This window comes from Coregonus lavaretus, assembly GCF_964263955.1.
Source record: "Coregonus lavaretus genome assembly, chromosome: 17".
In the NCBI taxonomy this organism is placed as follows: Eukaryota; Metazoa; Chordata; class Actinopteri; order Salmoniformes; family Salmonidae; genus Coregonus; species Coregonus lavaretus.
This window is the reverse complement of record NC_140004.1, coordinates 19,990,015-20,013,068: the sequence shown is the minus strand read 5'-3', so window position 1 is coordinate 20,013,068 and position 23,054 is coordinate 19,990,015. Positions and strand designations below refer to the sequence as shown.

General features: G+C 43.5%; 1 protein-coding gene across 1 annotated transcript; it reads right to left on the bottom strand.

Moving 5' to 3' along the window:
• Nucleotides 1-324: 324 nt before the first annotated feature.
• LOC311144207 (angiopoietin-related protein 2-like) lies at nt 325-20,331 on the bottom strand. The gene is made up of 5 exons (XM_084180214.1): nt 19,901-20,331; nt 13,032-13,966; nt 3,868-4,061; nt 2,408-2,678; nt 325-2,239 (listed from the first exon to the last, which is right to left on the bottom strand). The coding sequence occupies exons 2-5, from the start codon at nt 13,927-13,929 to the stop codon at nt 2,040-2,042; spliced, it is 1,563 nt and encodes a 520-aa protein (XP_084036340.1). The 5' UTR covers nt 13,930-13,966; nt 19,901-20,331; the 3' UTR covers nt 325-2,039.
• Between the last annotated feature and the right edge of the window lie 2,723 nt (nt 20,332-23,054).

Below are 23,054 nucleotides of genomic sequence, written 5' to 3'. Positions count from 1 at the left end.
GTCTCTCTCTCTCTCTCTCTCTCTCTCTCTCTCTCTCTCTCTCTGTCTCTCTCTCTCTCTCTCTCTCTCTCTCTCTGTCTCTGTCTCTCTCTCTCTCTCTCTCTCTCTCTCTCTCTCTCTCTCTCTCTCTCTCTCTCTCTCTCTCTCTCTCTCTCTCTCTCTCTCTCTCTCTCTCTCTCTCTCTCTCTCTCTCTCTCTCTCTCTCTGTATGTATGTGTATGGCCTGTAATACAATATCCGAGACACATGAACATATACAACATCATACAACAGAATGTACAGTTGTGTCTGTACATAAAGCAAGAACTCAAAAAGAAAAGCAAAGAAGCTGCACATCATTTATTGCAACTGTATAGTGATACATTAGCTTTGTTACATTATATTACACATATATTTTATGTACAGACAAAATGTGTTGAGTCATTTTACACCAACAATACATTTAATTAAACAGTACATACGTTGTTCCTTGGTTGCAAGCAAATGAATACCTGGACATAAAATTGAGGTTTCATGTTATAAAGCAATACAGCTGCATGTAACCATTATATTTTATAAAATATCACTCTACCATCTGGACTTATGATCAAGTCAGTTGTCATTGTACTTGGGTTTTATTGCACCCTGTACCTTGCACTGTGCCACACAAGCATTATGCATAGTTGAATGGTATACATCATCGTTTACTGTGAGTTTGTAAGACAGATATCAGGTGTTGACTGTTGACAGTACCAGACCATTGTATCTGTGCCTCCTTTTACATCAGTGGTAGACATTAGATTGTATATCTTGACAAAGATGATGGCTAATGGCTAATGAATTGCAGGCCTACATAATAAGAGTACCTGTACCAAGGTTTAAGAAATGTGATTATTGTTTCCTTTAAATTACTCACCTGAAGAACTTGCTTTAAACAAATTAAGGCTAGTCACTGGATATAATGTCCTGTGTCATCTTCATTCTCATAAAAATATATATTGCATTATAACACATACAGACTACAATATAAGATTGCTATCCCAAGCTACTTAGTGTAAGTACTGTGAACTGACATACTCTCCTCTTTTTGTTTTTAACTTAGTTTTATCCCACATGAATAACACCGTTCCATCAGTTCTAAGGCAGCAGTACATCTTACTCAGTGTAAAGTAAACATACACATTTGAATAACATTTAAAGGGAGAGAATCAAGCATACTGCTGTGCTGGTGCATGTCTTTGTCTGTGGAGCAACATTTGTATTTGCATTTATTATGGATCCCCATTAGCTGCTGCTAAGGCAGCAGCTACTCTTCCTGGGGTCCAGCAAAATTAAGGCAGATATATACAATTAAAAACATTACATTACATTTCACAACAGATTTCACAACACATTAAGTGTGTGTCTGCAGGCCACTACTCTACTACCACATATCTACAACACAAAATCCATGTGTATGTGTGTGTATAGTGCGTATGTTATCATGTGTGTGTGCATGCGTGTGCCTGTGTGTGTGTCTCTTCACAGTCCCCGCTGTTCCATAAGGTGTGTTTTTATCTGGGGGTTTTTCAATCAGATTTTACTGCTTGCATGAGTTACTTGATGTGGAATAGAGTTTTATGTAGTACTGTGTGCCTCCTATAGTCTGTTCTAGACTTGGGGACTGTGAAGAGAACTCTGGTGGCATGTCTTGTGGGGTATGCATGGGTGTCGGTGCATTCAACATGTAAATACTTCTCACAAATACAAGTAGTGATGAAGTCAATCTCCTCTACTTTGAGCCAGGAGAGATTGACATGCATATTATTAATGTTAGCTCTCTGTGTACATTTAAGAGCTAGCCGTGAAATAGCATTGTATCTGGCCAAACAGTTTGCTAAGGGACTTTGAAGCAACATGATGCACCCTGCTTCTCCTTGATTGCTTCTCCAAGGCTTAGATATTGCACTTTCTATGTCATCGTCTTCTTGATCTGGCTGTGTGAGGTGCCATTGTATCAGAGTTCAAGAGCTGTTTGAATTTAAGTTTTCATGGAAAGGAAGTTGTTTTGCCATGGATACTTAATGAAAGGTGTTTGGGTTCGGTCTTATCATCATAGATACTTTCTTCAGGGAGTAGGCCCCTCCTCTGAATTCAGCCCAGTAGACTCCATCTTGGTAGCGACTGCGGTAGTGTCCACCTCTGTACCATACTCCATTGAGGTTAGAATGGGCACATGCATTGTACCACCAGCCTCCCTTCTGGTAGTGGGCACAGTTACCTGGGTTGAAGCAAATATTAGTTAGACAACATTGTAGCATTCTCAAACAAAATCTAAGCACTAGGTTAATTGTCAGTTAACTTGGCTAATTGTCAGAACACTGAAGCTTTTATCTCACATTTCTGTTTTATATTGAGAGTGTATGCAGCTGTATGATCTTGACATTACCTGTAAACACATCATGGTCTCTGTCCAGCGTAGTGAACTGTTTGCCGTTGTGCCAGGTGAGGGAGTCTCCGGCGTTGCCATGGTAGCGGCCCACCCTGAGTTTGTAGAAGTCTGCCTCAGGCTCCAGCCTGAAGCTGGCGTACTCTGCAAACACCTTCCTGCCAGACCAGTCCTCCAGCGTCACCAGCAGCTTGTAGTTCCCCTGGTTGGTCAGCCAGTAGATGTTCTCCAGGCCCAGCCAATACTCTCCATCTATGTTCCCAAAGCCTTGCTATGAGGGGCAAAGAGAGAATACATACAACACAGTCAACATGATGGACTTTACAGAAGTCCCTTCATCTGTAAGCAGTTGGTCTGGAGGTCTGGGGGATAATTCATAGGCTCTACTCTACTCAATGCCCTGGAAGTACTGAGAGGAACAGTCCTTCTAGAATGCCCTGACAGTTAAGCTCCATATGAATCTGTCTTAGAGTGTTGTTTATTGTCAGAAAAGATAACAGCAAACGGCCCATGAGCCAACTACACCATAGCCAGCCCGGTATTCGGGAGGTTAGATCTTCACTATCTTTCAGTTATCAAAAATGTATTGATGGCCTGTGTAGAAGAGTGGGAGATCTGTGAGCTTGTTACAAGATTTGTGCTGGTCTGGACTGTTCTGCCTCAGCTCTGTGCCAGCTTAGGTCAAAGGATATAATATGGCTTACATTACACTGTAGATGCTTTGATTCATGGGATGATCTGGCTATTGTACACATTTAATTCCCATGTGTTTTAAGGTGTATTGTAAGGTCTTGGAAAGTTATCTGGCAAAGATTTAAACAAGACCATTGCAAATTGTCTGCCCTCTGATGTTTGCCCTTGAATTGCTTCGCCCTTTTCTAGTGCTTTAGATACTTTCACTGACTCAGGAAAAACGAATTCCCCACTGGCAATAGTCATCAATTAGTATTTCATGCTGTCCTCATGAATGCCTGTGTAAAGTTGTGTAAATGCCTGAATTCATCCATGTCTTTTTCCTCATCATAAACCATTTCCATGATGTAAATATAAATAATTTTCATGGACCATGAATCATTTTACAGTGGGCTGTTTTTATATCATGGCATTTATTTCCAGTATGGCAGCCTCTTGTCTACACATGTTTGTCATTAAGTTTGTATGCGTCCTATGTGGACAAATTTCACAAAGACCCAACTCATGTTGGCGGGTGTTATGAGTCATAGGCCAGTGTTGTGACTGATAGGTGCAGAACCCTGTAGGTACCACAGCAGAGCAGGCAGTGCAAGTGACCATTCTCCTCAAACCTCAACAATTACATTTCAGATCTGTTTAACGTCAGACACACCAGACATGTCACCTGTTTCACTCAGCCATGGCTCAGCATACAGACACAAGTCTACATTGAACCTGCCTCCCCCTTTACTAAATGAGTTTGCCGTAGTGTGGGGCTGCTTACCTACCTTGTAAGTCTCCCAGTTCCTGAAGAAGTTGACTGATCCGTCCAGCCTCCTCTGGATGACAGTCCAGCCACCAGGGTCATGTCTCTGGTCACACCACACCTGCATCAGTCTGTTGGCGTTCTCTGGCTTCACCAGGTACATGCCACTAGCTGTGTGGCCATCCTCCAGGGCCTGCAGGCAGTCCTTCCATGGCCCTGTATGGGACAGGACAGGAGATAGACACAGTGGTCAGACAGAAACCAAGGTGGAGTCAATGGAGGTTGTCAAATGACATATTTTTCTATAATATGAGTCACTTGCTTCTTTAGTCTTCATATATTCATAATGAATAAAACTTTATTATTGTGTGACTATAACAGTATTAGAGACAGAGGCTATGTAGCCTAATTGACCACAGCATGATCTACTGTTACAGATGTAGGATCATAATTTGATCACCCTGTTGCAGGAGAACCTTCCTGCAATGCAGGAAATGAAAAACTTGCAGTGTATTTGAGGTTTAAAAGGGCTTCTAAAGTTTGTAATTTCCATTTTGAAATTTGACTTGATTTCCCCTTACGAAAAATTTATAAATATCTACAAAAATGTCCATTAATTATAATCTACATAATAATTAACATTTCCTTTTACTGAAGGATTATTTTCCTGCTGTAGCAAACTGCTGTAGCAAACTGTCTCAAATGAAGATCCTACATCTGTAATGCTGCTACTACCATCCTTCAGTAGGAAAAGCTCTCAGCTTAAGGCCAGCGTTGACTTTGGCTGCTGCTCTCACAAGAGAAGTGGCTGCAGGCTGTGCAGCCAAGAGTAACATTGGCATATGGCTAAAGGGAGACCTGATTGCTGAATGATGCAACAGTAGCAGATGGATCAGCAGGTACTCTAAAGATCCCTTGGTGATGAATGACATCATGGGCATTGGGCTTTAAGAAAATACTTTTCATTGAAATAGAGTTAAAAAGTATGTTAATACTTGATGTCTTCCTAAACCCATTTAGGATGCAACAGCTATCATAGTAAAGCTCTGAGCAAAATGAGCCAAACGATAAACAGTACTCTCTGTAGGTGCCACTCCATGATTTCATGCATTTAGTATGCATGTTTCCCATGTAGTTATTGTCAATGGGTGTTTTTGACCTACCCCGGTGGAGGTAAAACCTCATCCTGTACTATACTCATCCAGAGAGCTGTTGTGCTATTATGCAGATCGGAGACATTCTATCTGAACGATAGTGTTTTCATATAGCATGTGCTCTTGGCAGTGGGCTCTAGCTTGGCCATTCTCTGGTAATGGAATCTCAGATATCAGCCATGGAAACTCTGCTGAGACAGTGGTATCCTTCATCTGAAAGGCCTGTGTGTTTACATGGGTGGTGTGGCTTTGAAATGAGCCTCTCACCAGGACACACAGCATGGCACTACATGCCACTCACAACCACACAATGTGCCATACAGCTGTCTATATGCTAGATGCCAGCCCCTTTTCTCACTCAGAGAAGTACAAATGTCTACTGGTGGGGGTGGGAGGGTGAGGGTGGGAGTGATTAAATAAAGGTGTTTGGGTGGAGGAGGATGTTGAGTGTAAGTAGGGGGCTGAGAATAAAGGTCTGATGGTGGTGGTTGCTGTTTCTGCATCAGACTGAGTGTGTTTTGCAGCTCAACAATGACACTTTCTGAAAAACATTACCTCAACAGGCCTACAAAATAATAATCTGGTTGCTTATCTTTGTTTGTTATACTAAAGAGAAAGGATTTCTAGAATTGGACTCATTTAAGATCATCCTGAATAAAACCCTATCTTACCTCAGTACTTTTCTGCCAGGGAGACCTCTGGAATTTATCCCAAATTCCAAAATGTTCACCCGTAAACTTCACATTTCATTTATCTGACATAATTCCCATCTTGGCAGTTGGTCATTTTACAGAAATACTGTGGTGAGGTATTTTATAGTGGTCATGTTTTGAAGACAAATGTGAAAACGGACTATTGTGGTTGTCTATCTATGGGTTAGACAACCCCCCAGCAGCATTGCAGTTCTTGACACAAACCAGTGTGCCTACTACCATACCCCGTTCAAAGGCACTTAAATGTTTTGTCTTGCCCATTTACCCTCTGAATGGCACACATACACAATCCATGTTTCTATTGTCTCAAGGCATAAAAATCCTTCTTTAACCTGTTTCCTCCCCTTCATCTACACTGATTGAAGTGGATTTAACAAGTGACATCAATAAGGAATGATAGGTTTCACCAGGTCAGTCTATGTCATGGAAAGAGCAAGTGTTCTTAATGTTTTGTATACTCAGTGTATAACAGACCCAAATGCTAAGATGGACGCCCTGACAGAAACCAACGACTGAGCAGGATATGTTTTATATTTCTCTGCAGTATATAATTTAACTAGGAATGAAGTTTATGTTAAATGCTGCTTGTGTTTGGTTTATTCATTTGTCTTGGTGTTCTGGTTCACATTTGTAAAAACATGAATTGGCGTATTGCCTGTTAGCCATTACTCTCCCCCTCAGAAGATCTCTAGTCAGCATACATGTAAACAGTCTTCTATTGGGCTTCTGGCTCCACTTTTTTAATTGGATGTGAAAGTGTTAACCTATTCAAGAGTTTACACTGATGTGATTCGCCAAATGACCCTGTTTAGAACACGATGGACATTTGTACAGAAACAGGAGGAAGAGAGGCATCCACACAGAGGCAGAAGCAGCTGGTCTACATCCAGCCAGGGTAGGGAGAGAGCAAAATGAGGAAAAGACCGTATGTGAGTCAGGGAGATGTCAGGCTTTCATAAAGCGACCACACTGACAGCCTGACTGTATCAGTATAAAAAGGAGGGAAACAAGAAGCTAATTCCAAGCAGGACTGTCAACCACAAGGTGTCGCACAGTGTCACACATATAGAGACATATGAACAAAGGTTCACATTGTAAACTGATAGGATAAAATGGCTAGTCACTTCTATAAAATAGGGATAAGTATTAGGTTGTGCTAAGATGGCATGTAAGAAGTAATCAGACATAAGCCAGAGGACTGCCCTACTGATAAAGCCTGCCACTGTGGCAGAACGTTTGATTGATACAAGCCTGGTGGGGCTGGAATAAATTACATCACACATTTCCTCTGTCTTTTCATACCCCCCCTTCCTTACACTCTCTCTCTCGCTCCCCCTCCACCACACCTCTCTCTCTCCCTCCCTTTCTGCATTGTACAGAACTCTCTTTCTGTGTGGTGAGTTTGTATAAACTTTGGTGTATGAGTTGCAGTTGGCCCTGGCAGGAAATTGCTTGCCTCCCTTCAAATCAATCAAATAAAATAACATTTTAATTCTCACATGCTTCGTAAACAACAGGTGTAGACTAACAGTGAAATGCTTACTGACAAGCCCTTAACCAACAATGCAGTTTAAGAAAGAAAAGAAAGCAAATAATTAAAGAGCAGCAGTAAAATAAAATAACAGTAGGGAGGTTATATACAGGGGGTTCCGGTACAGAGTCAATGTGCGGGGGCACCGGTTAGTCGAGGTAATTGAGGTAATATGTACATGTGGGTAGAGTTAAACTGACTATGCATAAATAATAATAAACAGAGTAGCAGCAGCGTAAAAGAGAGGAGTTGGGGTGGGGTGGGGTGGGGAGGCAATGCAAATAGTCTGGGTAGCCATGATTAGCTGTTCAGGAGTCTTATGGCTTGGGGGTAGAAGCTGTTAAGAAGCCTTTTGGACCTAGATTTGGCGCTCTGGTACTGCTTGCCGTGCGGTAGCAGAGAGAACAGTCTATGACTAGGGTGGCTGGAGTCTTTGATAATTTTTAGGGCCTTCCTCTGACACCGCCTGGTATAGAGGTCCTGGATGGCAGGAAGCTTGGCCCCCGTGATGTACTGGGCCGTACGCACTACCCTCTGTAGTGCCTTGCGGTCAGAGGCTGAGCAGTTGCCATACCAGGCGGTGATGCAACCAGTCAGGATGCTCTCGATGGTGCAGCTGTAGAATTTTTTGAGGATCTGAGGACCCATGCCAAATCTTTTCAGTCTCCTGAGGGGGAATAGGCTTTGTCGTGCCCTCTCCACGACTATCTTGGTGTGTTTGGACCATGATAGTTTGTTGGTGATGTGGACACCAAGCAACTTGAAGCTCTCAACCTGTTCCACTACAGCCCCGTCGATGAGAATGGGGGCGTGCTCAGTCCTCTTTTTTTCCCTGTAGTCCACAATCATCTACTTTGTCTTGATCACGTTGAGGGAGAGGTTGTTATCCTGGCACCACACGGCCAGGTCTCTGACCTTCTCCCTATAGGCTGTCTCATCATTGTCGGTGATCAGGCCTACCACTGTTGTGTCGTCGGCAAACTGAATGATGGTGTTGGAGTCGTGCCTGGCCATGCTGTCATGGGTAAACAAGGAGTACAGGAGGGGAACAGAGTAGCAGCAGCATAAAAGAGAGGTGTGGGGGGGGGGGGGGGGGGGCGTCAGGAAGTCCAGGATCCAGTTGCAGAAGGAGGTGTTTAGTCCCAGGGTCCTTAGCTTAGTGATGAGCTTTGAGGGCACTATGGTGTTGAACACTGAGCTGTAGTCAATGAATAGCATTCTCACGTAGCATTCTTGTCCAGGTGGGAAAGGGCAGTGTGGAGTGCAATAGAGATTGCATCATCTGTGGATCTGTTGGGGCAGTATGCAAATTGGAGTGGGTCTAGGGTTTCTGGGATAATGGTGTTGATGTGAGCCCTGACCAGCCTTTCAAAGCACTTCATGGCTACAGACGTGAGTGCTATGGGTCGGTAGTCATTTAGGTAGGTTATCTTAGTGTTCTTGGGCACAGGGACTATGGTCGTCTGCTTGAAACATGTTGGTATTACAGACTCTGTCAGGGACATGTTGAAAATGTCAGTGAAGACACTTGCCAGTTGGTCAGCGCATGCTCGGAGTACTTGTCCTGGTAATCTCCAAAGTTAAACATTGGCTGTAGAATGGCCTTACTGAAGTGCTCAGTGACTTTCAACGCGGCACCGTCATAGGATGCCACCTTTCCAATAAGTCAGTTAATCACATTTCTGCCCTGCTAGAGCTGCCCTGGCGATCTATAAGTGCTGTTATTGTGAAGTGGAAATGTCTAGGAGCAACAATGGCTCAGCCCGCGAAGTGCTAGGCCACATAAGCTCACAGAACGGAACCGCAGAGAGCTGAAGCTGTTATAGCGTAAAAATCGCCTGTCCTCGGTTGCAACACTCATTACCGAGTTCCAAACTGCCTCTGGAAGCAACGTCAGCACGATAACTTTTTGTTGGGAGCTTCATGAAATGGGTTTCCATGGCCAAGCAGCCGCATAGAAACCTAAGATCACCATGCGCAATGCAAAGCGTTGGCTGAAGTGGTGTAAATCTCGCCGCTTTTGGACTCTGGAGCAGTGGAAACACGTTTCACCATCTGGCAGTCTGACGGACGAATCTGGGTTTGGCGGATGCCAGGAGAACGCTACCTGCCCCAATGCATGTACATATAGGTAGGGATAAAGTGACTAGGCATCAGGATAGATAATAAACAGTAGCAGCAGCGTATGTGATGAGTGTGGAAATGTGGAAGGATGTGTGTGGTGAATGTGTGCCTGTGTGTACATGTTATGTGTGAGTGAGTGAGTGTGTATGTGTTGGAGTGTCAGTGTAAGTATGTGTGAGTCTGTGTAGAGTCCAGTGTGTTTGCATAGAGTCAAAAATAGTTCGTGCAAAAGGGTCAATGCAGATAGTCCGGGTAGCTATTTGGTGAACTATTTAGCAGAGTACAGAGCACAGTGTCTACAGTCGTGGTCAAAAGTTTTGAGAATGACACAAATACTAATTTTCACAAAGTCTGCTGCCTCAGTTTTGATGATGGCAATTTGCATATACTCCAGAATGTCATGAAGAGTGATCAGATGAATTGCAATGAATTGCAAAGTCCCTCTTTGCCATGAAAATGAACTTAATCCCAAAAAAACTTTTCCACTGCATTTCAGCCCTGCCACAAAAGGACCAGCTGACATCATGTCAGTGATTCTCTCGTTAACACAGGTGAGAGTGTTGACGAGGACAAGGCTGGAGATCACTCTGTCATGCTGATTGAGTTAGAATAACAGACTGGAAGCTTTAAAAGGAGGGTGGTGCTTGAAATCATTGTTCTTCCTCTGTTAACCATGGTTACCTGCAAGGAATCACGTGCCGTCATCATTGCTGTGCACAAAAAGGGCTTCACAGGCAATGATATTGCTGCTAGTAAGATTGCACCTAAATCAACCATTTATCGGATCATCAAGAACTTCAAGGAGAGAGGTTCAATTGTTGTGAAGAAGGCGTCAGGGCACCCAATAAAGTCCAGCAAGCGCCAGGACCGTCTCCTAAAGTTGATTCAGTTGCGGGATCGGGGCACCACCAGTGCAGAGCTTGCTCAGGAATGGCAGCAGGCAGGTGTGAGTGCATCTGCACGCACAGTGAGGCGAAGACATTTGGAGGATGGCCTGGTGTCAAGAAGGGCAGCAAAGAAGCCACTTCTCTCCAGGAAAAACATCAGGGACAGACTGATATTCTGCAAAAGGTACAGGGATTGGACTGCTGAGGAGTGGGGTAAAGTCATTTTCTCTGATGGATCCCCTTTCCGAATGTTTGGGGCATCCGGAAAACACCTTGTCCGGAGAAGACAAGGTGAGCGCTACCATCAGTCCTATGTCATGCCAACAGTAAAGCATCCTGAGACCATTCATGTGTGGGGTTGCTTCTCAGCCAAGGGAGTGGGCTCACTCACAATTTTGCCTAAGAACACAGCCATGAATAAAGAATGGTACCAACACATCCTCAGAGAGCAACTTCTCCCAACCATCCAAGAACAGTTTGGTGATGACCAATGCCTTTTCCAGCATGATGGAGCACCTTGCCATAAGGCAAAAGTGATAACTAAGTGGCTCGGTGAACAAAACATCGACATTTTGAGTCCATGGCCAGGAAACTCCCCAGACCTTAATCCCATTGAGAACTTGTGGTCGATCCTCAAGAGGCGGGTGGACAAACAAAACCCCACAAATTCTGACAAACTCCAAGCATTGATTTTGCAAGAATGGGCTGCCATCAGTCAGGATGTGGCCCAGGAGTTAATTGACAGCATGCCAGGGCGGATTGCAGAGGTCTTGAAAAAGAAGGGTCAACACTGCAAATATTGACTCTTTGCATAAACTTTATGTAATTGTCAATAAAAGCCTTTGACACTTATGGAATGCTTGTAATTATACTTCAGTATACCATAGTAACATCTGACAAAAATACATGTATCTCATAACACTGAAGCAGCGAACTTTGTGAAGACCAATACTTGTGTCATTCTCAAAACTTTTGACCACGACTGTACACATCAGTCAGAAAAGCACACTGTGACACAGTGTCTAGGGAAAGAGCTTACAATGGTCTAATACTGTATAGAATAAGCCAGTGTGTCCTACTACATTCAAATGACATGGTATCTAATGGAAGAATCTGTTAACAAGAAAATACTAATCAAATCACTTTGAGATGATTGAGAGCTCTCCCTTGAGTCCTATACATCATCTGGCCAATTCCTGCTGCTAGCCTGTGGCGGGGTTTCCTCTCATTACAGGAACACTATACTTACCATGCTACCATTGTCAGGGTTAGATTGACCATGCAATTTAGTGTAAGCTGGCTTTGTCCCCTCGGCAGTGGGCTTGTAGCCCATGGTGAGTTGAGACCACACAGAGCATGTCTCTAAACTCCCCCTCATCTGGTGTCTGTCTCCGCTGAGACACGTCTGCCTGTGGCTCAACACTCCCATCCAACAGCAATAGTCACTGGCACAGGCATACAAACTAACACATCACTGTTAACAGTTAAATACGAGCAGGATAATAAATACAGCAAGGTTTGTGAAAGGGATGAAACCTGAACAAGAGGAGAAATCACAAGAAAATGATATACTGTAGGTATTAGGCATATTTTGTTAGAAGACCTTTCTGATGATTGTACTTCAATTATCAGCTTAAGACCAAAGTTAACTCGCCACACACACAATTAAAGAACATGACAGTCAGTCTCATCCACATCTCTGATGTATTCTGTCAACTATACAGTTCACTAAGTTATCAATTAATCATCCAGTAACTTAAGCTTCTAAATTTACTAAATCAATGAGGATAGTTTCAGACAGCTCCACTTTCAGTGGCCTCAATACCAGAGGGCTCCAGTCCAACCATCCATGAGCACACAAAATATGTGTTTTAAGATGCTTTGTGGATTGTCATCAGCTGACTGTAGTATAAAGCCCATTAGATGATATGCATTCAAATGGCTTTTAAACAACATCAGCTCTGTTCTCCGCTAGAGGACTTTTCTCAGGGAATGTTTGGGACTTATTATTCCCATAGACAATAGTGAGAAGAATGGATAAAGAATGGATAGCTGCTGTTGTCTGGTGATAAATGAATAAGAAAGACCAAACTGGTCTCACACACAACCCTCTGTTTCAGACTGGCTTAGACATTAGTCTGATGAGGGTTCATAGAACATGCCAGCTTCTCTTTTTCTGCTTGATTCCTCATATACAGTGTGCTCCAAAAGTAATTCACTTATATATGTATTAAGTAGTAAAAAGTTAAGTATTTGGTCCCATTTTCATAGCACACAATGACTACAACAAGCTTGTGACTCTCTACATTTGTTGTTTGTTTTGGTTGTGTTTCCGATTATTTTGTGCCCGATAGAAATGAATGGTAAACAATGTATTGTCAGTTTGGAGGCACTTTTATTGTAAATAAGAATATAATATGTTTCTTAACACTTCTACATTAATCTGTATGCTACCATGATTGCGGATAATCCTGAATGAATCGTGAATAATGATGAGTGAGAAAGTTACAGATGCACAAATATTGATATTTGTGCGTCTCACTCATCATTATTCACAATTCATTCAGGATTATCCGTAATCATGGTAGCATACAGATTAATGTAGAAGTGTTTAGAAACATATTCTATTCTTATTTACAATAAAAGTTACTGAATGGTAAAGCGCTGCGTCCGAGCTCACTGTAAATGTAACTTCAGACCAGATCTGTATCAAGGAATATTCATTTCAATGGGTAAGTATAAACATGCAGCCTGCTCAATGAAACAGAGAGACTCACCAGAGGGTTTGTTGGTAGTAGAGGGGCTGCCTGTGCCACTGGGCATGGTAGGAAGGACAGGCAGCACAGACTTCTGGTCACTCTGAATCTCGTTGGTGAGGCGTGGGTAGGTGGGAGGTTGGTAGGGCTTGTTGATGGGTGGTGATGATGCGGGTGGGGGCTGAGGCCTGGGCTGGGGTACGGGGACTGGGCGAGTGGGGTTGACAGGCCGACCCTGGCACTGCTCCTCTAGCAGGGTGATGAGAACCGACTGGTTGTTGGCCAGAGAGGCCAGGTGCTGGTACTTGTGCTCCAGGTCCTTGTAGCGGTTAGTGAGCTGCTGCATCTCCGATGTCTGGTTGAGGATGCGGTTCTCCATCTGGGACAGCTCCAGGGCATTGTCCCTCTTCCTGATGATCTCATGCAGCAGCTGCATGTAGAGCTGAGTCACCCTGGAGTTCATGTTCCTGCTCTCCTTCCTCAGCAGCTTGACCTCGTTGACGATGCCTCCGTCCACCTCCACTAGCTGCTGCAGCGTCTCGATCTGCCTCTTCTGCTTCTGCAGCTCCCCGTTCAGTAGCTCCAGCTCCTGCTTGTTGACGCGGTTCTCCAGCACTGCGTCCGGCTCCTTGCGGTTCACACAGATGGCCCCTGTCACCTTCTGCTGGGGAACGATGAAGGTGTATGAACACTCGTCAGTCTGCTGGGAGTCAGCGGGGGCCCGTCTGCTCCTCCGTCCAGAATACAGGAATTCTCTCTCCAGGCCATCCTTACTGCTTTCAAACTCCTGGGACGGGGCCCTGTCCTGGCTCCTGGCCTGGGGGTTGCTCTCCTGGGGGTTCCCCTGGCCCTGGGGCTGCTGGGCTCCAGACACCAGACCATACACCAGGAACAGCAGCACCACTGCAGGGAGCTCCATCAGTCTGGGAAGGGCTCTCACTCACACACACCTTAGGCTTAGGAGGCAGAGGGATATGAGAGGCAGGGAGGGATGGGGAGAGAGAAAGGGAGATCAATGGTTTGGTATAAATACTGAATTATTTCACAAATACTGTGACACACCAACCTGAGGTCAGCTATCTTGTTCAAATGATCTCTAATTGCACAGTATACAGTTTCAATAAATGGAGGAATGTGTTATAAAGCCTAAACAGATTCCTTTGTATTATTTCAACTAATACTCATATCTTGGGTTTAGCATGTCTCTAGTGAAAGGATGTTGTTTGGTCAGGTATTGTCACCCTGGTAATAGTGTGTTTTCCATGGGTGTTGTATGAACAGGCTGAGAGAAACGACATGCTGATTCCAACCAGATCTGGCACCACCTATTCTATGCTTGTGATATCATTGAGTGGGTTTCACTAAACCTCCCACTATTATCAAACAGTGGAAATCTCAACTCCGAGCCAGGTTAGATTTCACCAAGGGGCCAAGCTGGTGTGCTATAATGTCTCTAAACAGGCCCCAGGCTGGTGGTGTAGGCTGTGTTTGTGAGAGCATGGCTGGCTCTGGCTGTCTTAGATTGGCCATTATGAAACCTTTTTCCTGGCTTGCCTGTTCAGTCCACCAAGGCCCCTTTTGGAGACCCATAGAGCTGGGGTTTGGAGTCTACTCTTACACTAACAGGACATCAATGGGAGGCTTCACCGCTCCACTGATTGGTACCAGAGGCAGCCTGTCCCTTAGGATGGCTTCTTCCTAGTCTCCATTACATGAGAGGGCCAGGCAGGCACACAGCTCAGGGAGCAGCCCTGCCCTGGGACCCCCTATACATTCCAGAGCCCAGCCCAGCATCCAGGGCAGACTGGTGGTTGTTAGGGCTAAATAAATATAGGCCACCATAAAAGGAAGCCTTTCCCGTTAAGGATGCTGTGACTTTATATTACTGTATTTAAGATATAATGTAACTGTGCTACATAATAAAAGGCAAAGAAGAATCTTAAAATTGATGTTGGAGTATGAAAAACACAGCCAGACACATTAAAATATGACCTGGGCTGTGCTTTTGCTTAGTGTGAATTGAACGGATTTAGGCGCCTCTACTTACTAGTAAAGTAATCTGTGATACAGTAGATTGGGGTTGTGAACTGTAATTCAGTGGGCCAGAATCAGATGTGTTAAATGGAAGCTGTTGGAGTGTCATTAGTCTAACCCTTTCCACCACCGCTATGTTATTTATTTTAGTTAGTAAAGTACTGATCTCTCTTGTTGCTAAGTCTGCTTTAATGATGTCAGGGGAGTGTATTTAGCTACTGTAGCTGTCCTGACTCTCTTGGGTGACTGCCACTGTTAAGAGGAGTGGTTTCACATGTCTATCCTCTATCTGCTCCTCAGTGCTGTGCAGGCCTGGACAGTGGACATCACTGCTTATGGAAAGTTTGACACATAGAAGCCAATGCTATTCCTGTGCCTGTTTTAAGATATTGATCAGATTGCATCAGGCCTGAACCGTTTCCAAGAGACAGGTAATGCGGTTCATTTAGAATATTGGAATTTCAATCTAAACTTAACCTGGAAAGAATGTTGAACTCTTAGCTAAACCTTCTCAATGTGCTCTGGACCATTATATCGCTCTGTTAAACAGTGTAGAGGTAATGTTGTCTAATATCAATCTTACCTGATGCAGTGTGTCTCTATTAATAAGAGACAGGTAATGCGGTTCATTTAGAATATTGGAATTTCAATCTAAACTTAACCTGGAAAGAATGTTGAACTCTTAGCTAAACCTTCTCAATGTGCTCTGGACCATTATATCGCTCTGTTAAACAGTGTAGAGGGAATGTTGTCTAATATCAATCTTACCTGATGCAGTGTGTCTCTATAGAGAGGTTTCATTTAAGTAGTGGGATTAGCGCACATCAACTAACTTTTAAGATACAACCATTAGCTTTTCACAGGAGTTCATGAAAAAGAGGATCTTTGACTGTTTGTTCCAGATTTCAAAGTGCCTTTTTATTAGAAAAATAGCCAGGCAGCAGTTGAAGGGGCTGTGGTGTTATTAGAAGCGGAGGGGATGCCACTGAGTGCAAAGGAGAATGTGACCGCTGTGTAAGGATAACAGGGCCTGTACCCCTTGGGTTCCTTAATTGAAAGCTGCTGCAGATTGGATTACAGAGGAGCCCTGTGCAACACATCCCCAGAGTCAGGACAAGCCTTTCTGATCTCAGACCTCTAGAGTGGGAGGCTTGGTGCAGGGCAGGCGCATGGCTGCTGGCCTGGTTCTGTTGACTCTATTTAGTATTAGAGTAACTACATTAACTGCTCAATAGTTACTGCTAGAGGTCTGACCCAAAGGAGAACTACGTGCATAATGTCCAGACAGCCTTCAGAACCAGGGGAGAACACTTTTGTTTTTGCCTTGCTATTCTGGGCATGGGGCCAGCACATTAGGTTGAATAGACGGAGAGTAAAAATGTAGAACTGTCCGAGATCAAGACCCTTGGAGATCTCTGGCTTGTATGATGAAAATGATTGTAGAAGATACTGTATGAAAGCGATAAAGACATGGAGTGGGAGCGACAGCCATATACTAACTTACTTAAAACTGTTAACTGTTTTGAGCTTTAAATGTGTCTTTAACACATTCAAAGCTCTATATCGTCGCTGTCCGATGAAAACCTCGTAACTCCATTTTTGCCAATTTTAATTTGTTACATTTATTAAAAGCAGTAACTCTCCTCAATGTACTCTAAATATTTCATGTCTCTAGGACCAAGAAAATGTGTTCAAAATAGCTGCTGAAGATTCATAATTGTATGTTCTTAAAGGAAAAATATGCAAATGTGTTACATTCCCAGACAATTTTCTGTTTTGGAGATTTTTAGGTTTTCATTAGACAGCAACGATATATTGTTACTAAATTTCCATATGTTGTTCTCATTAATATAAGCGTCTGTTTTTGCCCACCAGTAAAAGTTCAAAAGAAGCCATAGTTAGGTTTTGTTTTCAGTCTTACTGTGAAACTCTCCTTCGATACAGTATGTGGGTCTCTTTCATGGAGTTAATCCCTTCCCACAAAGCCATATGACATCATCATAGCAAATGCTGATTGACAAAGAGAAGATGGTAAAGGTTGGATTTAGCTACATTATCTAAACATAGGCTACAAGTCCTTATTAAGAGCATCTGCTGAGCTCTTTGTGGGATGTAAAACAAACAAAATTCCTCAGAGGGACACAGAGGACAACAACACTTGGTAATGACAAATCAGGTCTAATACAGCAGTCACTGTCTCCCCTCTGTTAATGGCCTGGGACTGCTTTGGTGCTGCTGTGGCTTCCCTCTCTGAAACATGAGCTGTCTGTCTGAGGGAAGTTATGCGCCGGCCACTCCATGGCTGCAGAGGAGCCCCATAATACTACGTGGTTAGCCAGGAGTCTCCCAGCCAGGCTTCCCACCACCTCAAAGCTGGAGGAAAATGCCTGAGCTTGCAGTGAGGGAGTGTGTGTATTCAGATAACACCACATGCCAGACTCGGGCTCCTAGGGACCAGAGAAATTCCCATCTGCCCCAAGACAATCACCCTGTTATTAACCCGTCCACCGTTACCTAGCACATGTGGCAACAACAGCAGGCCCCATGCTCTCTCCTCCTCCATAGTTATACACAGACAGCAGACTGACTGGCCTTGTGATTGTCGTGACATTATTTCTGTTTAAATGAGCAGTCATTGACTGCATGGCCACTTGTGATGTGTATGATTAACTGGTGTTGAGTAGCTTCATATACTGTCGGACACCACAGAGGACACCACAGGATACTGAACATCTCTGTGTTAACACTCAGTGGATAGGTGCTCAACAGGACAGTGATATTGTAGACAAATAACTACAGTAGCTTTATGGATGACAGTGCCCTTGAGGTAAACAGTGTTCCTAATTAGGGCTGTCTTGCTCATTAGCATGTCTGTCAAATTCACAGGTCGGTAGTGACTTATCAAATCATCTCTCTGTTTTTCTCCCTATCTAATAGTGTGACAGGTAGTGCTTTGTGTGGCAGTGAGCAGCAGTATGCTCCAGTGTTTTTGTTCATGCTCAGCACATAGTAATTAGTAGGTGAGCAGAGCGGCCCGGCGGGCCCGGTTGATGTTTCTCGCCCCAGCCCCTCTCATTTCAGAGTGAGCGTGGCATTCCTCACATTCTTAGCCACCTGATTAGAGTGAGCTACTACAGACAGACAGACAGGCACACTGGTTAGTTGCGGAGAAAGAGAGAGACCCTTCCTCTCTGCCCCAACTCTGCTGTACCTGCACGTCAGCTCTGCCTCCTGCCCTATCACACCGCAGCTAGTCATACAAACACCACCCCACTAATACAAGTGCACTTCATTCTTCACACTTTATTACTAGTCACAACATATAAATTCAACACCTCCCAACCTACAGCACCGGAGCACTGTGCAAAATGAGGCACCCGTACATGCTCAAATTAGGAACAATTATAGTGAGCCATAACAGTGCTGTTTGTATGACATACAATATGTTTTGGATCAGAATCAAGTTAACTTTGTACATGGTAATCTGGGTTATTACTTTATCTAAAGTGACCACATTATTTCCTCAAGCATGTAATCCTGGTTAGCCCATGACATAACAATGTAGACATAATTCACCTCAGCCCCAGACTCAGCCTAAGCTATCTGCTCAGTCTGATTGCATTGAGTCTGAAGCTGATGGAAAGCAGCCATTGTTATGGCTTTCCACGGCACAGAATAGTTCTGATGATCATTTACCACATTTAGTAGGGTTTCTTTATTTTACTCTTTCTGGCTTATGTGTTGTTGTGTGGTTTGTTGTTCTGGCTGTCACATTTCCTCTGATGCTGTCTGGCAGGGGGTTTCAGGAACCATTTCAATATGTTTCTAAATGCACCCTCAAAGCCCTCTTATCCAAGCACAGCCCTGGCAGCAGAGACAAAGCAGAGATTCAACAGAACAGCCCTCTTCTTCCCTGTCCACTTCAGCATGGGGGAACATCCTGACCCAGGGGAAGGCTGTTCCCAGTACTCTGTGGATTATTTTTATCAAATATATATATATATATTCATAAGCTATATCCATTCATGTACAAATGATAGCAAACTAATTGTATGACAATATTCCTGTTTTGTGTGGATTTTTTAAAATCTGTCACTGCAAGCTTCTTGGGGTGTAAATTTGGCATTTTGTGATGTGAAAATATTGTATTTTTCTGAATAATCAAACAACCTCAAACAAACAACTTCTGCTGGTGTGAACCATATCACACGAGGGCATAGTTTTTTGTGGCTCTGCTTACAATCATGAATGCCCCATAGATGCTCCAATTAAAAAGCCCAGGCTCCTGCTATTGGCACTATTCACTAGCAGCCTATCTTTGTTGTTCGAGTGTTCCTCTGTGATGACAAGCTTAGTGTTTATCAGTAGTTCACAAGCCCTTGCCCTGGAAAGCCCACGACATTAGTCTCTATGCTTTGTGTTGACCCCTATCTTCTGAGTCTATATCAGAGCCAGATTCCTTGTTAAACCAGAAAGGGGAATTACCCTGGACAACAGACCTCTCCTTGTAGCTCCATATAGATAGCACCCAGGTGCTAAGCTTCAAACTGGTCAGCAGGAATCTCTGGCTAACTCAACACAGAGTGGCCAAAGCCTGTCTGACACTGTGCAGCTCAGTGGTCCATTTCTACAAAGTTGCTAGATTATAAAATGTAAATGTAAAAAATTATCAACCGATAATCAACAGATAAGACAAGTGAGCTAATTCAATCAGTGAAGAGTTCATCTTGAGGCTCTACTTAGGAGCAACACTGGCAACACTTACAGAAGTATGAGCAAGCCGTGCTAGATTACTGCATGTACACATTCAATACGGAGAAAGATGCAGTGAAAGTCAAAGGCCACTGAATCCTTACCAGATAATTGTAAACTATAGCTTGCTATCCCTTCAGTTCCCTTGCCCTCCTGGCAACACTGATTGAAGTGTCCCCTTGAAGAAAGTAATCACCGGTCTGTGTGAAAGCTGCTTGGGGCTGTCCTTCTCTCTCTGGATCACTTGCTCTTTGTCACCTGAGTCCGTCCTGTCACTTAAAAGTGGACTGTGGTTTGAAGCCTGTTAGTAAAACACCTTCATTATAGAACCAGGAGCTGCACTTGCCAGGAAGATGTCCGTTGTACTGTAGGCATTGAGCAAAGATTTAAAAATCCACTTCAAAAGAGTAAATCGAGTAAATCCATATTTGTTAATAGATGTAATGAGTAGATTCCTCACAGGCAGTGAGAGAGCAGGAGACAGTGACAGGTCAGCATGGTCTGGCCAGTGTGCTGTCTGTAGCCCGGTAGGAGAAGACTGTCACTTTCTGAGTGCTGAGTCCATCACTTCTGCCTCAAGGCTCTAAGAGGCAGTCTTTTTCTGCTCATTTTCCCCTCCTTACCTCCCCTTTCCTTTCCTCAGTGCATTTACATGATGAAAAATGCTCTGGCACAACGTTTCAGTAAGCTGACAAATTGAGCACAAGCCCTCCCCTTTCTCCTCCCCTTCGCACGAAGACATCTACAAGCATGAGATACAAGCTCTGACTACACACACAAACACACCTCCCCTCTCTCATTCACACACACCACACACCCCTCTCTCATTCACACACGCACACCACACACCCCTCTCTCATTCACACACACACCACACACCCCTCTCTCATTCACACACACACACCACACACCCCTCTCTCATTCACACACACACACCACACACCCCTCTCTCATTCACACACACACACACATTCACTTCACTTCACTCCAGTTTCCCAGCCCTCTCTCACCCTCTCGGTCCACCACCACTATTTCTGGTGTTGGCTGTTGGCTGTAACAGCAGGGAGTGATGCAGTGGTCCTCTGTAGCTCAGCTGGTAGAGCACGGCGCTTGTAACGCAGTGGTAGTGGGTTCGATCCCCGGGACCACCCATACACAAAAATGTATGCACGCATGACTGTAAGTCGCTTTGGATAAAAGCGTCTGCTAAATGGCATATTTATTTTTATTTTTTATTTATTTATGATGTCACAGTAATCAGAGCCTAATTGGGCATTTATGTGAGCCAGCGCTGTAGGAGGAAGGAAGCTGGTTATAGCGATATGAAGAAAATGCACCCAAGCACCCAAGCATTGGTTTGAGCTAATAGTGGTTGAGTTTTGGATTGGACGACAGAAAGCGGACCATAGACCAGAGCTAAGGAGCAAGATCTCTATGTTGTGAAGCAGGCTGCTCTGCAGAGGGCACCAGATTGGGCTAGAGGGGGGGATGAGGATTATTGAAACTGCTTTTTGTTGTTGTTTGCATTATTGTGTTTGTGTGTTTGGTTTGTTGTTTGAAGGAGATGACTGTACTTGGTTGTGATTGGGAACATCTTGCTCAATATGGACAGAGTCATAGGGTGTTGATGATGTGTCAGTGTGTTGACAAGCTGGCCAAAGCTCTGAGAAAAGCAGTCCTGTAGAGAATTGGCAGTGACAGTCTTCACCTGGCTGTAGTCAAATGGGTTTTGTTGTTCTCTTATCTAGCTTAAAGATTGAATAGTTTTTTCTCAGAGAAATAGTCTTGTTATCAGGTTTAAGGATTCCACTTTAATTGTTTGTGTTTATTCTGAATGCTGTCCAATCCAGGGTGATTAGCAACTAAAAACATTTGTTTAATAGCTGTTTTCCAACAGTGAGTGCTCAATAATAACTAAATATTAGCAGTTGCCATTGTTCTTGTTCAGACTTGGTTTGTGATACATGATCAAAGATGACTGCAGACGTCTAGGCCTAGGCTAATTGGTAAACTGAAACAGCAGGCTACAACATCATTAAATGCTAAAAGGTTTTGTAAATATGTTACTTATCTGCTTTTTATTATAGGTTGGTGTTATAATATAATCATTAAGTTAAACTGTGGGTTTTGACTATGTACAGGATGTCTGGCTTTTCCCTTGAGGTGCATCCATTATACATTTGATTCAGATGTTGCCTCTCACTGCTACACTCTTTGAAAAACACTTTTTGGTTCCAGGTAGAACCCTTTTGGGTTCCATGTAGAACCCTTTACACAGAGGTTTCATACCATCCACCACTTTCCACCGCTTCCGCGTATATTACTCGCTAATGTTCAGTCCCTGGACAATACAATTCTGCTGTACATATACTATTCTTCAGATATACATTTACATTAAATTTTAGTCATTTAGCAGACGCTCTTATCCAGAGCGACTTACAGTTAGTGAGTGCATACATTATTGTCTATACATCCCATCACATAAACAGTACCAGTCAAAAGTTTGGACAAACCTACTCATTCAAGGGTTTTTCTTTATTTTTACTATTTTTTACATTGTAGAATAACAGTGAAGACATCAAAACTATGAAATAACAGATATGAAATCATGTAGTAACCAAAAAAGTGTTAAACAAATCAAAATATATTTTATATTTGAGATTCTTCAAACGGCCACCCTTTGCCTTGATGACATCTTTGCACACTCTTGGCATTCTGTCAACCAGCTTCATGAGGTAGTCACCTGGAATGCATTTAAATTAACAGGTGTGACTTCTTAAAAGTTAATTTGTGGAATTTCTTTCCTTCTTATTGCGTTTGAGCCAATCAGTTTTGTTGTGACAAGGGGGGGGTGCAGAAGATAGCCCTATCTGGTAAAAGACCCATCCATATATGACAAGAACAGCTCAAATAAGCAAAGAGAAACAACAGTCCATCATTCCTTTAAGACATGAAGGTCAGTCAATACGGAACATTTCAAGAACTTTGAAAGTTTCTTCAAGTGCAGTCGCAAAACCATCAAGCGCTATGATGAAACTGGCTCTCATGAGGATCGCCACAGGAATAGAAGACCCAGAGTTACCTCTTCTGCAGAGGATAAGTTCATTAGAGTTACCAGCCTCAGAAATTGCAGCCAAAATAAATGCTTCACGGAGTTCAAGTAACAGACACATCTCACAGCATTCTGCAGCGATACGCCATCTCATCTGGTTTGCGCTTAGTGGGACTATCATTTGTTTTTCAACAGGACAATGACCC